General features: G+C 44.2%; 1 protein-coding gene across 16 annotated transcripts in view; it reads right to left on the reverse strand.

The window, feature by feature from the left end:
* Positions 1-19,323, reverse strand: part of FBRSL1 (fibrosin like 1) — a 490,798-nt gene that overhangs the window by 78,108 nt on the left and 393,367 nt on the right. For 12 of the 16 annotated variants that reach the window (XM_057369097.1, XM_057369096.1, XM_057369087.1 and 9 more), the window contains one exon: positions 15,427-15,480. The exons of the other annotated variants lie outside the window; for them this stretch is intronic. In XM_057369097.1, the coding sequence (XP_057225080.1) occupies positions 15,427-15,480 (54 nt within the window). The remainder of the gene's footprint in view (positions 1-15,426; positions 15,481-19,323) is intronic. 16 annotated transcript variants of the gene reach the window in all.

Genomic DNA, 19,323 nt, shown 5'->3' on the forward strand with positions numbered 1-19,323 from the left:
CAGCCCATTTCAGCACCATCAGAAGAACGGCTTCTGCCCATGAGGAGGAGCAATCCCTGTCTCCCAAGCCCTGGCTGGTGCTGTCCCAGCCTCTCTGAAGAGCAGGCATTCTGATGGATGTGCCTGTGCTGCCAGCAGTGAACCACGCAGAGGGAGCTGGCACAGCTCCTGATGACCTTGGAGATGGTGGCTCCTCGCTCCAAACGGTGTCAGGCTGAGCTGTACGAGATCACACAAGGAGAACAGAAAGAGAACGAGAGGTTCCAGAGGGCTCTTSTGCCTCTGAGTCTTGTTACTGTTGACTCCCTTATTGTGATTAACTCCTTGACATCCTCCTTCTGTGACAAGTGGGGGAGGACAGACTGAACTCGGTGATTAATTTATCAGTGAACTGCCTCCTTCCCTTTCAGAGCTCGCCCCCACTGATGATSGTTATGGTTTAGCTCTACCTCATGAGAGGGTTTACAGCCTGATACAGGTTTGGCAGTTGTCACTGCATCACCAAGAAACTCCGTTTGGGACACTGTATGTTCCTTCGACCTGGTGGAAATAGAGTTTGCCAGCTTCAGCCCACCCCACAAACTCTGTATGAGGAAAATAAATCCTCTCCTCCTCAACCTCTTGCTCAAATGACAGTAATTAGGGAATCTCATCACTCTAGACCTGGAGAGGGAGGGGATGTTCACGGTAATTGGAGACATTACATGAAGCCACACTGCGCTTATTAGAAAAAAAACAGAAGAGAAAAACCACACACAGAAGAAAACAGCCCCCTTCCCCCAAACCTGGTTTGCATTTCCTGAATAAAGTGCCTCTTTTCAGGCACATCGTGCGCTTTTTAATACTGGAGACTACTGCAAGGACTCCTGCAGCCCGATTAAGTGTAATGCAGTGTAAAAAAAATTGGAAGGAGGGGGGAAAMCCTCAGAAAGGCAATCGAAGTGAAAAATCTATCAACAGCACAGGGGCTCCAGTGGAGCCAGGAGTCCTGTTCTGAACACGCTCCGACTTCCCAGTTGTTTGCTCTGCCGGACACTCCGGGGACCCCRGCACAGCAAACTACAATTTCTAGTAAATATATCCCAGGGACACAATTAGTTTTTCAGCTGGGGGCATGATAAATTGGTCATGCATAATTCAAGGCCAGCACAGGCTGGAGCATAAACTGCTCGGTGGCAGCTTCCAGCTCCCTGACAGGAGAATGCAAATGYGCTGCTGGCGCAGGGGCTGCCGGACGCGCTGCTGGCTGCACCTCCCTGCCCAAAAACCACTCCAGCCCTTCCTCCTGTGCATCTCYGGGTGATTTTAATTTCACAGCCATGTATCCATCACTGTCCCACGGCCTTCTGGGACCCAACGCGCATTGTTATCACAAAAAATACCCCTCTCCGCTCCATCTACTCTGTTTTCTCCCTGTGCAGACACAGGAGAATGGTTTTGGCACAGAAAGAGGCCGAGGGACTGTGTGGTCTATTGTCAGCATTAGATGGCCCGGGGCAAGTAATTTCCAATCTGCTTCAGTGTTCCCATCCACACAATGGAGATAATTCCAACCACGCAACTGCGGAGTGAGCAAGGCACACTCAGTTTGGAGTCTGATAAAGGCCTGAGAGGCGGCTGAGGATGTGCAGACAGCCCAAAAAACAAGGTCAAGTTGTCTGAGCTTGTTTTAGGTGCCTAGATAAATACATCTACCTGCTCAAAGCAGGAGAACTAGAGAACTTGCTGCTTCACTCAAGTTGGCTTAGTGATACATGAAGTGACTCCRAAGAAACTTTGGGAGGCTTCAAAATGATGTCCTCAAGCTTCCCAGTGCATTSCAGTACACGCTGGAAAATTCTGCTGGAAAAATCATTACATTCTCAGATACAGCCATGTAACTGAAGGTTGACAGATCATCAGCTGCAGTTTTCCTATTTTCCAAAATTCTGAAACGACTTCTCTGGATGTGTTGCCATTTTCTGGCATTTTAAGKCCAGTTTCTGGGAAATACACTCAAGAAGCAGGGCTGAAATGGAATGGGGCATTAATAAAGGAAAATATTGTTTAATTTTGGCAGTGTATCTGCRGATACAACAGCCCTTTAATTTCATGATTGGTTCCACATACCCAAATGGGTGAGTTTGGTTTGCCTAATACTGAAAATAATCCAGGTCTGTCTATTTTAACAGAAATTCTGCTTGGGTTTTTTTTTTTTCTGAGCATGACTCTCTTGCATAGAGCTGGGTTTGCCTTGAATGAGACCAAATAAAATCCAAGCAGAGATGCAGGGGGTACAAATTGAGGGAGCACAGATGTTAACCATGGTTAAGACTGAACATCCTCATCAACTTCAGTYACACATTCTGCCAGTACTCAAAGTAACCCTATTACTGAGTCCAGGACAAAACCCAAACTGTAACAGTAAGGATACTTTCTTTTCCCAATTTAGTCTTAAACAAGAACTTCTTAACCAAGGAGCCAGGACCCTTTTGCAAGACCACCACAGAGGAAATCTCAGTGCTCAGTTCACTGCAGCCCTGCTTCGAAAGGGCCAATGCCCTCTGTCATCCTCTTGTAACAGATGGCTCTCCGAGCTCAATGTGTCCCTTGTGACCAAACAACATGCCACCTTCTGACATCCTTTATGGAGAAGGTAAGAAATCTAMTGTAGCTAAACATTTCACTCAGTTTTTCTTTTCCTAACTAAGCCAGTGTACACCTGTGCACACACAATTATCTGCAAAACTGTTACAAGGGAAAGCAGGCCAGCCTGAATTTCCTTTTGGACTGGATTATCTAAATTAGTGCTTCCAAAATAAACCACGGATTTAACTGAACTTGCACAGTTCTGTATGATTCAGTAAGTCTGTCCTGTGTGGACACCTTCAGCCCAGAAAGAGATCCTTCAATGACAAACCATTCTACAGGGCTGAATTACAGGGACGAGGGTGATGGTGCTCCTGAGGCTGACACATTTGCAAGGCTCAATCTGAAGACTCAATTTTGGTCCCAGAAGGTCTTTTAGTCACAAAAAAATATGAAACTCTGACAGCTCTGATGTTTGTCAGCAGACTTTTGAGGAGCTGGTGAGTGCAACAGCAACAATTTCATCACCAACTTCAAGTGATGCCAAACTAAATTCTGGGCTGGAGCATAAGCCATTACAGAGCAAGAGCTGAGCATGAACTGAAGGATCAAATCACTCACTCTTGGCAAGAATTACACTTCCTGCAAGACACCAAGCCCCTTCCTTTCCCAATTAAACAAAAAAATATACAAACCTTTTAAAATTTAAATAGGGTTTCAAAGGTCAGCTCTGTTCACATCAGCCTGCAGGGATTACATTAAAAAAACTCCACTATGAACAGAWTTTTTTTACTTAGTGAAAACAGCAGGGACAAAATAGTGCTAATGAGGATTATTCTTTTTATGCACATTGGTAGGCTTTTTATCTTCACACATGAAAGTCTTCTCCATGAAGACAAAATTTCCTGGCACACATGGTGCACTAATTGTTGWTCCAGCCATAGGGGCAATCCAACCTCACAGAAACACAGAATRGTTTGGGTTGGAAGGGACTTAAAATCTCATTTAGTTCCAACCCCTTTGCCATGGGGAGGGACATCTTCCACTAGACCACGWTGTTCAAAGCTCCATCCAGCCTGGCCTTGAACACCTAATTCCACTTGTGGAAAAAACCTGTGCTCTCAGATGGGCAATTGCAAATGGGGAGAAGCTTCAAGATGCCACAGCAACACAACACTCCTCCTGGATATCCACTGCAGAAGGCTCTCCATAAATATGGTGATGTGTGGAGAGGCAACACTTGTGTAGTCACCATCCTGCAGACAGAATTCTGCATTTTATTTACACAGCTCATACCTACAACACGTAAGCGGAGCCTCCCAGGCATTTACAAGGCTGGAAAATTAAAATTGCAATTTGGTCAGAAATACTAAAAACCCTTGGTAGTTTCATGGAGCCAAGAGCCTCTGAGAKAGGCTGAACCAGCAATTCCTTCCTGAGCTTCCACTGGAAAAAGATTAGAAGCACATTACATATAATATACCCATATGCTTTGTTTTGCTTGCTTTTTGTTTTGCCTTTTAAGAAACTTCCCCTCCAGAATATTAAAAGTAACAAATTTTAAATTTTTTTTAACAAACACTAACCTCAGATCATTAGCCAACCTGGCAACAGACCAGAGAAAATTTATAGCCGACGTGCAACATCAGCTTTCATCCAGAAATGCTAATTTCAGTAAAATGAATAGTGTGTGGGCTTTTCATACTGCTTTGCATTTGGCTCCTCACAGCCCTGTTTAAAGCCTGGGAACCGGCCATATAGTTAAACTGCACAGATGTTCAACAATCTGTACTTGTGTTAATTACCCTAATGTGAGCAGAAACTCAACAGATCCCTGCTAATGAAGGAGAAAGTTTTCCAGTGTGACTACCGTATGTTTCATTGTCACTGTATTACCAAGCTTCTCCCCCTCCTTCCCCGGCCCCCCCAGCTCCCATTCTCTGCAGCTCCTTTGCATTCACATCACCCTCCTACCTCAGCATGCATGAATTGGACCAACTAATGACTGTGTATTCGCAACATGGCAGACACCATTAGGCTGATCGGAGGTGCGGCTGCTGAATTTTAACAGGCAATTTTAAACAAGGTAAGAAAAACAGATTCATCACGCTCCTGATTCTCTCATCCCCACCCATCTGCCATTCTTCTGCCCTTGCCACGGCTCGAAAACACTCGCGAAGCGCAAACACGCTTCCCCCTCCATAAAACACGGCGGTGTAAAAAGCAAGGCAAATAGATGTTGCTGGGCAATTAGTGGGGATGGGAACCCGGAGCTGGGAGGGCAGGATAGTGAGGGGAAGGCTGGAGCAGCAGAAGGGCTCCCCTTCCACAGCCAGGGCTGCTGGGCTCCACGGCGAGCAGCAAGGAGCGTGTTCAGCTGCGCTCAGGAGTAAGAAAGGTTCTAAAGGGCATCGAGGGAAGGGGAAGGCAGCGCTCAAGTGATCAGTGCTGCCAGTAGCAATGAGCCAATACTGCTGTGCAACTTAACCCAGCATTAAAACATACTCGACCTCCGAAGAACTGCCTTTCCCACTGAGGATCTCACTTTCTCTTCCAGAGCCTGTCTGYGCCGCTCCCTGCTGCCAATCATCACCTCCAGCCACTTCTCTCAAAGCAATCTGCTCAGCAAGCAGCAGGCAAAGGGGGACAGGGAAGGGCAACTGGCTGGCCCCAGTAAGCCCCAAGTGAACTGTGAGTGATACCAGCCCCGGCCTGAGCCACAGTTCRCATCTCCCAAGTGCCACCATTCACAGCCAGGCCAGTGTGCAYCAGCAAATTGTATTCCAATGACCCTCATGGGAACGAATGTACTCGCCGTGCTTGACTTGACTGGCAGACTCCCCCCACCGAGGCAGAGGGAKGCAGTCAACTCTGCTATTTATTAGATCCACCCTGCCACGTCAGCCTCTTTGTTGTTCACTGAGCCAACAACTTGCAAACTCAAGAGATGGGGCAGCAGCTGCCCATCAGGGAACTCAGCATMTTTCACTGTTCCAACCCTTTGCTCAGGGCTGGGCACCCTGTGCCAGCCACAAAGCTCGAGCTCCCTCTCAAAAACCTTGTTCTTCATGAATTGAGGAGAGATGGAGGAGAAACGTCACACAAAAAGGTGGGGAGGGGAACCACCAYAGCCCAGAAAGAGTTGAAAATTATTTAGAGAGCACTTGGCTCTTTTCTCCTACCTCTTCATCATTAGCACTGGAAGCAACACAGCTGTCTAATGGCAACTTCAGACACCCATGGGCCAGCAAAGCGACATTTTCCACACTTAAATAACACTGAGCTGATTTAATTACTGCACTTAATAGTAACAAAAGATGTCTCAATTTAATCTTCAAATGGCCCTCCAAGATCAAAACACAGCTGGCTGGATAACAAGATGGCCTAGGCCAGCAAACAAGTAGGTCCAATTTGTTCAAGAGCCGCATCCACTCGTGGGTATGAAAGGCCAAGGAACACTTGTGTGTCGAATGAATCAAAGGAAGCAGCACTCTCGTCACCCCCTCCCTCCCTACCCGACTTTTGTTATAGAGGGAAAAAATAAAAAGGCAGCTGATTCATGCAACATGATAAAAGAACAAATGATGATGTTTGGGAGAGAAAGAAAAGAAGTAAGAACCAAGATTTAACAGGTTTTGCTTTTATAATCCTTCAAGATGATTGGAAATGAATGAATCAGGTTAAAATCACATGGAGGCAAAGGAAGGTCTCTAAACTCTTTTGTTTTTCTTTCCACACTGGACAGAAGGAGACGGCTCATTAAGGAAAGCCCTCAAGACACAACTACAGTGAGGAACAACCATGCTTCTTTTTTTGGGCAGGAAAAGGTGGGAAAAATTAACCATTTACTTCTAAYGCTCTCTAATCCTCCATACTGGGCTGTGATTCTTACTTTTTGCAAACTGTTCTAAGAAATGTCCCTCTCTTGAGCAGTTTTCAACACATACTCCTGCTGACACAATGACCAGGCCTATCCAGGCRCCATCAAGAAATTTTCAAGCTTTTGCGTGTTCCATTACAGCTAAACATGGAAAAATTACAGCCAATCTTCAGCCACTGCAATATTTCTGCACACCCCTGAGTAACAGGCAAGCCTAAATAAGCTTCAGTGACGTACCTGGGATGTAGCTTTCCAAATCCCCATTCCAACTCCTGATAGTAAAAGGAGTGACACACAGCTCACATTTYTGGCCTAATTTCTACTAGCATTAATTAAAAACAGGTTTGCTATAAATCAGCTTCTTGAGCTTTGTGGGGTTACTCTTGATAAACAACAGTCTGTGGGATATTGTTGCTGAAAGCTTAGATGGTTCTTTCTARTGATTTCTCCTTAWYTTTTTCYYYTGATGRAGAATTAGATGAGGTAACTGAGGTRTGCCAATTTTCTTGCAGYCCTGGATYGTGTTTTGGGTTTTCTTTGGGTTTTTTGTTATATACAGAGCTCACTCCAACAGTTCTCAAGCAATAGATGATGTCATTGGCCACTGCACTGTGAATGTGGAAGACTGAGGACATGGGGGAATTCACACAGCTCTGATAACTCCCCCTCTTCTCCCTGGACTGTGACATGACAGAGGAAGATAATGTTCATGTTCCCAACAATCAGAGCCAGACAAACCAGTGGTTTGCTCAAATAAGACCCTGACAGGGATGAGACATCTGACCAGAGTCACTGAAGTGGGAGGGAGGGGCTGGGAAAGGTCCTGTGGCTCTGYCTCCTCCTCAACAAGGCTAAATCTACATTCAAGTGGGTTTCAAAGGGCCATGGTTATCTGAGTCTGCATGCAAATTTCAGACTAAGTCTCTCATTGTTTATTTAAGAACCTTTCTTTCCCAGTGACTTCCATCCTGGAGAAACCTTTACTTTCAAAACCCCACTACTTTGCAATAAACTGCTSAAGAAATACTCATTGTTTCAGTTCACAACCTCCCTACCGATCTGTTCAAGCTCAGGGACCGAACCTTCAGACTTCAAACTAGCTGGGTTCTGACATCTGAATGGCAAGYACAAATAAAATTTCTCATCTCTGTGCCCAACTGGTTTCATTTAAGCTCRACTGAACCTCATCTTAAAGGCACTTTCCCAATCAGTTTAAGTTCTAGATCAGTAGCAAGAGATCCCGAGGAGGCACTCGCTGCTGAAGCTCGAGCAAGTGCGTGTTTCCAGTTTGCATGTTTGTTTAAGTAAGTGACAAAGATGGAGGGACCAAAAGCAATTCCCTTAACYAGAATTCACAAGTGCAACCAAGTAGAAAATCTCCCACCTGCCTGTGAGGAGAGAGTCAGGCTTTCTCAAAGGCTGAAAGACGGCTCTGCTCGATGCCCGACAGCGCGTACAAAGCRCCGAGTGTGGAATCCTGACCCCGCTGAAGTCAGTGGCAAAATTCCCAGAGATTTCCTCGGGGCCAGGATGTTCAAACCTGTTCAGACAATTCATAAAGCACTATTTCAAGGGCACACCTTTGCATGAGATTCCCAAGGGCCTTTTGAGTTTTGACTTAAATGCCTGGATTATTTTTACAATTCCAGTTATGGGTTCTTTGTTCGCAGGGAGTTAAGCAACACAAAGAACACAGCGAGAGAACAATGAAGGTATTACCATGCATGATTTGCCCTAAAAAAAATTCTTTTTCTTTTCATGAAGTTATAGATCCAATTTCAGTCTTTATTATCACTTTGCCATGTGAGAAAGTGGTTCTTAATTTTAATAAAGGAAGGGAGCTTCATATTTCAACAAGAGCTCAAATGCTTCCTGCAATACAGGAGGTGGAAAGCTCTTTTGCTAACAGTCACCACAAGCCAGATTCAGGGAGGGAAAGGGAAATAATCTGCCCAGACTGAGTAAATAAACCCTGTCTAGGACATACCTAACAGTGGGCAGTGGCCCAAAGACATCTTGTCGGATGAGATCATTTCTGCCCCCTCCATTTTAAGGGAAATGAAGAGCTTGCTCTGCCAAGCRCTTATTAACATTTCACTTATCACTAAACTCGGGGTCCAAGCAAGTAGATATGCTACTGCAGCCATGGTGCACGACTGGACTGATCAAAATCTTTCCACCATGTTAACCCATCTGGAGAAAGAACYGTGTAGGCAGCTTTCACTAAGATTACTAGAAAATCTTCTCCCTAAAATCTACTTTGCCTCTAAAAAGGAGTGTGAATTATATCTAAAGAGTTTCTCATCTCAAACTTAATTGTGAAAGTGAAGAATGACAAGTTTAACTCAATCTACCAAAGAAGTGTCCCAATTCACACAGGGTTGTGTAGTTTACCTTTGAAAAAAAATGCTACTAGTGGCCCCCATTTTTAAATCAGAAATGCTAGTTGGGTTTGGCCAGCCAAACCTTCTGAGCTATTTCAGTTTGGGATGTATTACACAAATTTCTTTTTCCCCAAACATGACCAATAGCCCTATTATTTTACAGCCTTTCCCATCAGGCCCTGTTTACATTAGTGCTGGAGCCATAATACCAAAATCCATCTTTAAATATGGTCCTCACTGGTAAAAAGTAAACACKATTTTGCAAAATTGTTTTTTAATATTGTTCCATGCCTCTTCTGGCAAAGGAAATGAAGCCAGTTGTAAGCTCAGTACCAAGAATCTGGTTTAAACACAGCCCACGCTGGAAAYGAAACAAAGATTTGATGCAACATACATTAATTAGATGATCTGTGACCTGACTTGGGCTGCAGCTACGTGCTSATCTGAACAAACAACACTGCGGACAGCGCCTGTACTCTCATTTTCCCCWGGAAATCCTCGAGATGCACAGCCAGGTGAGGTGTTACGCCCATCGAGGGCATGCAGAGGAGCACACAGCATGGGGGGGTGACCTGGCTGCTGGGACACGCCACCTGGGTGCTTCACAGACTGCATCACTGCAGATGTGTTGTTTGTTGCATGTGTTATTTATCGTTATAAATTCTACACTCTGAATCTCAATACAAGAGGAAAGAAATAACCCTAACAAATCGAGAGCCATTCCTACTGAGAGAGGACTAACAGGAGAGTCGGTAAGGCACCTCCTAACAAATTCCAAGCCAGAGCCAGAGAGAGAAATGGAGAAACAAAGCAGTAGTAGCAACTAGCACTTTTATCTTCCAGCTCTCTTGCATACAATTCCCAGCAAAGGGATTTAGCTGTGATAAACAGGGCTGCAAGATACTGAAGTGAGATACGGTGGTTTTACCATTCTTTTCAGGTAGCTGAGCACAAAATCCCTGCCCCTCTTTCTCCTCAGGCCATTCATCTTTCCCAGGTGATGGAAAGCCACTCTCCCAGCGGGTGGTCCTGCTCTCGCAGACCTTAATGCTTAATTGCCACAAATCAATTCCAACCTTGATGCTCAGGCTGCTGCTACGCCATCCCCCTTTCCACCCCTTTCCCTTTAGTAACTGAGCACCAGGATTCTCTCATGTCACCAAATCCATCTTTGGACACAGCATCAGCAAAAGCAAAGCACCAGCTCCAGACACTGCTRGCTGTGGCAGTGCTGTGAGYTGACCTTACASAAGAACAGCCTCAAAAAAAAAAAAATCCAGCTCTGTGCACGTGTGCACACACACATGCYTTCTATTTTATTTTTTTGTTCAACTGGAATTAATCAGGAACGATAAACACTGCTTGTTTCCTGAAAGCAGCAGTGGGGGGATGAAATATGCCTCTTAAGCTTATCAGCTTCAGTGCCGCTGAAGAGAAAGCTGGCTTCTAAGCCCAGGGATAATGGGCTGTCCTTTCAGGAAGGTATCAGAGGTCTCAGGAGAGGGAGACAGCACAATGATGTGACCTTCAGCTAATAAAGCCCACCCTAGAGTCCAAAGAAGCTTGGGGAATATTGACAAAAGTTCATATTTACAACAGCCTGGACCCTTTCCAGATACCATTACCAGTCTAGAGAGCTGCAGCCCCTGTACACACACTCTCACAGGCTTTTATTCTGCCTCCTCCCGTCTTTCTTTGTTCCCATGCTGGCAAAAAAAAAAAAATTAGTCAGAAAATGGCAATTCTTCTGCTAACAAGGCTACACCAGCATCTTTCTTAATCAAGAGAGTTATTTAAAATTTCAATTTCAACCTTACTCAGCCCTATCCTCTACTTGAAGGAGACTCAAGGCCTCTTGCAAGGATTCTTGGTGCGTCATCGCGCTCATCAGGAAGAAAGCATATGTGTTTTTGTGGAAAATCTGCTGATTTATTTATAATTCTTTAAACAAAAAGGCAGCCAACATATTGTAAAATGAGAATGTTGCTGGGTTTTTCTTCAAATAGGCACTGGCAATCAATGCAGCCCGTCAGAAATACATGCCCAAAGCATTTTCAGGCAGAAACAGATCCCCCCCAGTCTGCGTTGCGGTTGGCAAAATTACGTTTAGCCCATAACTGGTCTGCACAGGCATGACGGGAATACAAATAACAATAATATTTTTAAAATTGTTCATACAGTGCAAAAAGCCAATTTCAAAACATAAAAACTGTTTGAAGCTGGAGTTTCATTTTTCTGCCTCCTAAAATAGTTCCAAAACAAATATATAAAAATAAAGGTTTGGAGGAAATCTGTTTTCAAGGGTAATTTCACTGAAATCAATATTAAATCTAAAAACATTTAATGGAAATAACATCTTCAGTGACAGAACTATTTTGACCGCACTTTCCAGTCCCAGCTATGCCAGTCTGCCATTTTTATTTATCTGCTTCATAATTCATCTTGGCCATCCTGAAACTAATCCTTTTGGGGCTCAAAAGGGATCCAAAAACTGRAATAGGTTGGAGCTTATCCCAATAACATCTTCTAAAAGATGCCTCTGTATCRTGGTGGTCTCGTTTGCCATGCCAGTATTTGACAGGCAGGAAGAAGGCTGAACAAACCTCCACRAAGACCACACATTTCTCACTTTTGCAGCTTTTCTTTCCAGTGAAGAACACGATTCCACCAAGTGCTACAGTTACATCAGCGACACAGGCTCACGATTTTCCAATTTCCTAGAGTTTTGGCCCAAGCAGGCATTTTATCCTTTCTCCTTAATCTCATCCAGCCATATTTGCTGTCAGCAGAGTTCAGGTGATTGATTGCAGCCTGTCTGAATCCAAAGTAGTCGAATTAGCTATTAATGTTGTGCTTAATGTGCTCACACAAACAAGGTCATTGGCTGCATCAAGACTAATAGAAGATGACACACACTGGGACTGCACAGCCCAGGGGACTGCAAACAGAATGAAAAAGTCTTCAGTTTGTGGCCACGACTTCARAATCAAGGCTGATCCTACAGATAATCCTATCTGTGCTCAGCAGTCCCGCTGGGATCCACTCACAGCACAAACCCAGAGYAGGAGCACCCAGTCCTCCCTCACCTCAGAGGTGCTATTGGCTCAACTGCAGCCACATTTTGRTCACTGTCAACATCAACCATCCTTCGTCCTTGCTCCCAAATATTGCTCCAAATGACATTTCTCCTCCTTCCTGAGGTGAGCTAACAAAATCGATCAACAGCAGCATTGAATTCAGAAGTGGTATAATGGAACTAAAGAAAAATATAAAGATAGTGCCATCAGAAAGATGAAACCAAGTTCATCCTAGAAAAATACCAACTAATTAATTCATCTGTGGGGAAATACTTCACAGGACAAGCTGCAACAGTATTGGGTACCTCCAGCAGGAACCTGGAGCTCTGCTTGCAAAGCTGGAGCCCAGTGGGGCAAAACACCCACTACMAGCTCACCTGAGGGCCTGGGGACACAGAACACTGCTCAAGCAAAGCAAACCACCATTTTCTGTGAATAACAAAGGCCATGAAACAGCTGGAATCAGCTCCAATTTCTCTACACACTGTTTCAAGGAGAGGTGATGTCTCCTGGCTGCCACCTGGGCCCTCGCTAAGGGCTTTTCATTGCCTAAACCTTTAAACCAGCGCTGTTTTATTAACAATAACAGTGAGTTCCTATTGAGAAGCTCCAGAAATAACTGTGTCTGGTAGTAATTTTATACCTGTTTTCCATGGCAGAACCCCCTGGCTCTCAGGAAACCATGGGATATTAAGTGTATCCCAGAGAAACAGGCAGATCCARGACACGTCTTCTGCTGCAGTGGATGGGCAACTGCTCCAAACTGCTGCCCTCTCTATTCCAAACCACAAACACTCAGAAAAAGCCTTGCTTTTAGGGTACAATTTTAATAATGAATATTGGAGTTTCAAGGCTGAAAAAGCAAGCTCCATTCTGAGAGGGTTTAATAATCCAACCTGTGGCTGCTCCCAGCACGCTCTCCTGCATCCTGTCTTTGAGCATGAAAATGGGAAGCCTACATGTCCTGCTCATCRTGTTACAAGTTATGGCACAAGGCTTTGTCTTTATTGAGTGAAGAGGTGGGAAAAAAAAAAAGAAAGAAAAATCAGGGCTTAAAACTGCAAAGAATTAAGACTTAATATCAGCCAAGCTGGCGACTGAATCTCAGAGGCCTGTTTCCCTCTGAATTTCTCCTCGCYGCTGTGACGTGCTCACACTGAAAATTTTCCCCTGAGCAACTGCCTGACTAAAATACAGCACACCCTTACCATAAAGCCCTTTGTTAAAACATCTTTGCCATAAAGCTGCAAAACCTTGGCTCCCAAGTACATTAAATCCTTATAAACCTGCCTTCATTTTAACCGCGCAGTATTTCAAAACACAAAGCGCTTCTTCCGAGAGATAGCACTTTAATGAGGAGAGGGGTAAAATATATAAACCAAACCTCATTATAGCATAATTTCCAGGAGACAAGCATGCTGTTATAAAAGAAAGCCATGGCAATAGCATTTCACATAGCCTGAAGATTTAATGCTTTTAAAAAGCCACTGCTACTTTCAGCCTTTGGTGGTGTTTTGTTTTGAACATAACAGAAACAACCAAAATTATGGGTCCACCGTCAGCTATGTATTTTATWTTCTGTAAATTGTTGCAAATGGTGGACTCAACTCTAAGGCACGCTCACAAAAATGTAATGGAGTCAGTAAGATACTGACAACGAGTTACTGTGTATACTTTTTTCTTTTAAACTCCTGCATTCTTAGAGGTCACTGCTTTAAACATGAGGATGCAACACRGACATGGTAAATTACCCAAACTGGATCCACTTCATACTGGATTGAAAGTGCTTATAATGATACAGTTTGTTCACGTGTTAACAGCGAAGCTAAAGAAACCTATCAAAAACCAGACTAGAAGAAAAATCTGGAGTATTAACAGACAAACGAAAGTAATGGATATAACGCCGTTTAATACCACCTGTCAGATAAATCAGGGTAACTGGCACATCAAAGGGACTGCAATTAGTCTCCAAAAATGAGAATACTCATTTTTCTTTAAATCTGAAACTCGAYTGCTTTCAACAAAATGACAAGTGGATCAGCCTCCCCCAGCCAGCGAGAAAAACGTTACTGGAAAAAAAAACTGTTCTACCTAAGAACAAATTATCTATCAAAGGAGCATCCTGAATTACACTGGTCCACAAGACTTTTAAACTTAAGCTAGCAAGAATTGCCATTATTGATTACAGTTCTTCCACATTAGTCTTCCAGTTGTAACTTCTGAAATGAAAGCTTAGCAATGATTAGGTATTTACTGCAGTGAGTAGAGGAAAATAGTGAAAAAAAAGATGAACATAAAGGCCATCAAAAAACCAACGTACTTATTCTTTTTAGAGGAGGGAAACAAAACAAGCAAAAAACCCAAMCCCCCCGCCAAATAACCCCACCCCAAACCCAACAACAGCAAGGGGAGATGCACCTCATGGCAGCTTTGACTTGAAGCACACGTAACACTGATTGATGGATACTGAAAGCGGAGACACCAGTGGAAAATTAAACCCAACCAAGCACCAAAACTGGGACAGGTTTTTTGCGTTTCTTGGTCCTACTTAAAAAAATTACACAAGAAGGGTCAGAATTTCAGGAAATGATTGTTCTAGCTAGTCACAGATCTGGGTCAACAGCAGGGTAAAAGTTGACCTGTAATTGATGCCTATAACCTGGTTAGGATAAGCATTTCCTCTTATCTCTTTGCTGCGGCTTACAACGAGTGATATTCTGGGCTGAAGRGTGCTTATGCTCCCTGATTACCACAAGGCTCAACACTTACAGCAGGGCTACAGCCATGGAGTGGCACTTCTGACTGCAGYTCTCAGAGAGGACATCTGAACAGAACACAGCACAACGCACCAACCCTTTTCCTAAATACACCATCCGTGATTTTGCCTTTGAGGTCCTGTTTCTGAGGTACTTTGCATAATTTTTGTTTTTACTTATGTGACTCATTTGCAGGTTTAGAGCAAAAGGATAACAKGTTCCTCCCTCACCATCATCACTCCCTTGCAAGTCACAAGAGACTTTTCCAGCTCTTACCAACTTTAGCATGGGAGAAGACAGGAGGCTGGACAAGTCTGAGGCAGCATGTCAGCCCACAAATTATCACAGGATGCCTGGTGTTAAGGTAACCCAGCCTAGCACGTGCTTTCCCTTAGCTCAACTTTAATATTTTTCTGCTTGGCTGTGCAACTAAACCTCGAGGAAGAAGACAGCTGCAAGCAAGTGCACATGCTACTTCTGTTTTACAATCTTCCCACTTCCTCCATTAATAACTGAGGGCTTGGGGTGCTACAAACAAGAAGCCTTATCACAAATGTGCAATGAGAGCCTGAGCTAACAGGTTAGCTGACATGGAACTGTTAACAGTGAATTGGCTTGGAGACAGTGGGGGGAAAAAAAAAGGGGAGGGGAGTGGGGAAGGGAGACAGAGTGAGAGAGACAGAGACAGCAACCAATTGAGCTGCAAGAAATCAAGCTAAATCAGTCCCAAGTGCCCATGGTGGAGAGACTTGATCTCATACCTTGCTTGTTATCAAGGCACTCCTGATACGAGTCAGCTCCAGTTCCGTTGCGGTCTACAGACAAAACAAAAAGTTTCATTCATATCAAACGTAAATATTAGAAACTTCTCAACTGGCAGCCCTGCTGGAGCAACACGTTAGGTGCAAACAGCAGCGCTCCTTCTGTGGGAGGCCACGCTGGTGCTGACAGAACCTGTGAGTGGTTACAGATGAGATGCAGCAGACTGACACCAACCCACTGCCAAAAACTGATCTCAGTCCTGGGCAGGAGGGGCTCCTGGCCCTGCCCATTTGTCTCCACACTGCTGAGGGCACAGGGGAAGGGATTACAGCTCCAGCTGCCCTTAAGCACATGGAAGATGGAATACTCCGAGTTAAATCTATCCTTGGAGTGTTCTCTATAAAATAACTGGTTTGAACCAGCAGAACTCAAACYAGAGTCTGGAACAGACTTCTCTGTGGCTTGTGGTGCTGCGTCCCTTTTGGGTTTTGGCTGCTACGTCGTATTAAAGACAACTGAAAATACAACAATATGCTTTCCAAATATTATTTTCCATGGAAGCAACATTACTGTAGCTACCACAGGGGTTAGCTGATCCCACAGCAGCAGAGGAGGTGGTCTGTGCCATGAAAATCAGTTGAAGACGAGCCTCCTGTACACGGGTGTGCTCCACACAGGGAAGAAAACAGACAACTCCCAACCACAGATGTGCTCACACAAGTGGCCTCTCACATCCAGCATGGATATAACCTAACAAAACCCTCCATCTGCACTAGAGGCTCAATTAGATCTCATCACCTGTGTGTAAAAATGGTTTCACCTGCAGGTTAGCAGAATCAGATTACAACATGGCTTGAACCTCAAATGCAAACCAAAGAATTTTCCAGAATGGCTTCTGCTCCTGCTTTACAATTAAGTTCAACCACAAAAAATACCTGGATGGTTTTTGAGAAAAAAATACTAAATGCATCTATAAAACGTGGGTAAACTAACGTTCTTTCAGCAGCTTACATGCACCATACACACTGTGCCACATATGAGGATGAAATCAACTGAGCCCATGAGGTGTCTGCACAACTGCAAGAAGTGAGGTTTTGTACAAAATATATCTAAGAACGGACACGGTGCTACAATCAATCCTGTTGTGTAACTACCAAACAATCTGATCAGGTCACTCACAGCACTAGAGACAGCTCCTCCACTAGAATACATCCCTGTGGTGATCACAATTAAAAAAGAAGCCACTCCAGTAGGTTGAGCTGGGTGGCCAGGCTATCCCATAGCAGTATTTCAGAGTCACCATCAMGAGACCCAGCACAACGGCAACACGTTTCTTTCTTTCTAAAGATGCTATTCAGGGCCAGAAGTTTACAAATATTATTCACATCAGAAAAAAAGATACTGAGGAGAACCCTGCCACCCAGGTACCTGCCAAACAACTGCATTTCTGTACCTCCAACAAGCGACTGGTCCCTGACTATGAGGCTGGCATTGCTCCCACATGGCAAAGGCATTCCCACATCAGCTGCCCTTTCCTCTTTGCTCAACCATCAGCTGGTGATGGCTCCTTGAAGAGGAAGAGATCCAGAYCCAGTTAAAAGGCTTCACATTCAGCAACAGTATTTAATGAACAAAGAAGCAAAAATTGAAGTTGCCCCACTGTTTGTGTTGTGTAAATTGCAGATAATAGATCTCCCTAATCCTAATGAGGCCTTCCTATTAAAATCTTTATTAGCTTTCAGCTCTGCAGATTGCCCAAAGGCTCATCAGTTTCCCTATCTCTCAGTACCAAGATCTGCTTTAACTTTTACAAATAGCTCTAAGATATTTCTCAGCTTATCAGCATTGCCAAGCAGTCTGTCTTATCATTASTATTGCAGATAAAATAAATGAGCTCACGATGATATGAATAATGGCATTTTCTGTAGGCTGGTTTCCCATTACATTTTCAACAGATTGTAAACTTAAGCACGGAAGAGAAAAAAAAATAAAAAAAGAAGCAGTGTGGGGGGGAAAGTGGTTTTTTTCCCCCCCTTCCCATTTACCTTCAGTGCCCTAGAGCACAGGCTGAAAAAAAAAAAAAAAAAAAGCAGTGTGGGGGAGAAGTGTTTTTTTCCCCCCCTTTCCATTTACCTTCAGTGCCCTAGAGCACAGGCTGCATTTTTAAGCTCACCTGATCAGAGCTAGTAATTAATTTTGAAAGGGAGCAGAAACACCTCAGCTCTGCTTTCTCTGAAGACCAAAAGCCCAGTTACTTCTGGGATGTTTTTTCAGCTGCATTTGTTGGAGAGAAGCGAGGGCTAAACCACGCTCTGCCTAATGAAGCCATCTTCATTAGTTTGCTCCTTTCCCTCGCAGCCTAGGAACACCAGTCAGATTGGGAATTGAAATCATGAAAAAGCAACAGAACTGCATTTGAATTAAAAGACTAAGCTACAAAGGTCTCCGACGGCTGCTCGGGGCTGATTAGCACGAGGCGCRTGTGGCACCATTGCGGCGCAGAGCGAATTTCACAGCACACATTCACCGATAAAGGCRAAGCGTCCGCGGGAGCCCAAAGCTGAACGCGTCCCTGCCTTTTCCGTGACAGCCAGGTCATGTTCTGGCAACCATTTTCTGCCTGGTCCCYGCAGCAATCACTACAGGGTTAAACGCTTTTCCGCTCCCCAAATTCCTCGCCCTGTCACTGTATCAAGGTTATCTGTTATTGGCAGTGACAGGTGAAAATTAATCTCCTAATTATTTCTTGCTGCGTAATCGGCACTGAAGGAGTAACGTAAAAGGATTACAGYACACCCTCTACGGAAGGCTTTGCTAGAAAGCCAATCATCCAGGGAGATAGAGGGGATGTGGGAAAGAGATATTTACGACGGATTTCCAACCATTTTGAAGRCAGACTACGCTATAACTTTAGAACCGACAGCTCTGGAGTAAGGATATTCTTGTAGGTATCTTAATAGCCTAAACACTTTTTATTGTTGATTCCTCCAGGAAAAAAAMCCACCAAGATTTATATCCATTATTGTCCCCAATTCTCCTCTGGAATAGCAGTTACTGCAGGAACAGCATTCATGTACAGATGTTTTTTACCCCCCACAGAAACATTATGGCAAACAATGTACCCAGCCTGCTTCAACTCAATATTAAAAATCTTGCAGCTACCTTCCACAGCAATTTAACTGTAACGCTTTTTCCACAAGAACATAAGCTAGACTGAGCACTTCCAAAAATAAAAGTATTTTATAAAAAGCCTCATTTTGTAAGCAAGCTAGAAATATGTTTGGTAACAACACAAACAGCCACCTTGAAATGCTKGCTTCGTTTAAACTCTAGCTTGCCTCTTACCACCCACCAGAAAATAAGGTTTATTTTTAYAGTATTAAAGAACACACATTTATCTTTAACCCTTTCCATGCAGCCATATAAAGTAMAAATGGGTGTTTTCAAGAACCTATTTTTTTTATGTCCACGTCAACAGCACCATTCTAGTTTAWGTTTACAAGAACAATCGATCAAAAGTTGTGTTCAAAATTATATCAGCTAGCGGGATAGATGGAGATGCTGTGCCTGTGAGTTAATGCAGGGGTCCTGGCAGGTAATAGGACAGGGCAACAAGGAAGATCACCACCTGCAATCAACTCCTGCCACCAGCATTTACCTTCCGTTTTCTTGATGGCAACCTTTCCTACACGGTGCAGAAACATCACCGATTCCTTTATGCAAACTCTCCGTGCTTAAACCCAGCACCACGTTCCTAATTTTTGGAAAGCCAAGCCCGGACAGCAACACACCGCTCAGCAGCGAGCGATGTGCGCTTCCACGGAGCAGGATCTCGGAGCGAGTGAGCGCCAGGGGCAGCGGGACAGGTAAGGGACGGGGACGGGACGGGGACGGGA

Source organism: Malurus melanocephalus, unplaced genomic scaffold, assembly GCF_030028575.1.
Source record: "Malurus melanocephalus ecotype Western Australia unplaced genomic scaffold, MMel_1.1 scaffold_102, whole genome shotgun sequence".
Lineage (NCBI taxonomy): Eukaryota > Metazoa > Chordata > Aves > Passeriformes > Maluridae > Malurus > Malurus melanocephalus.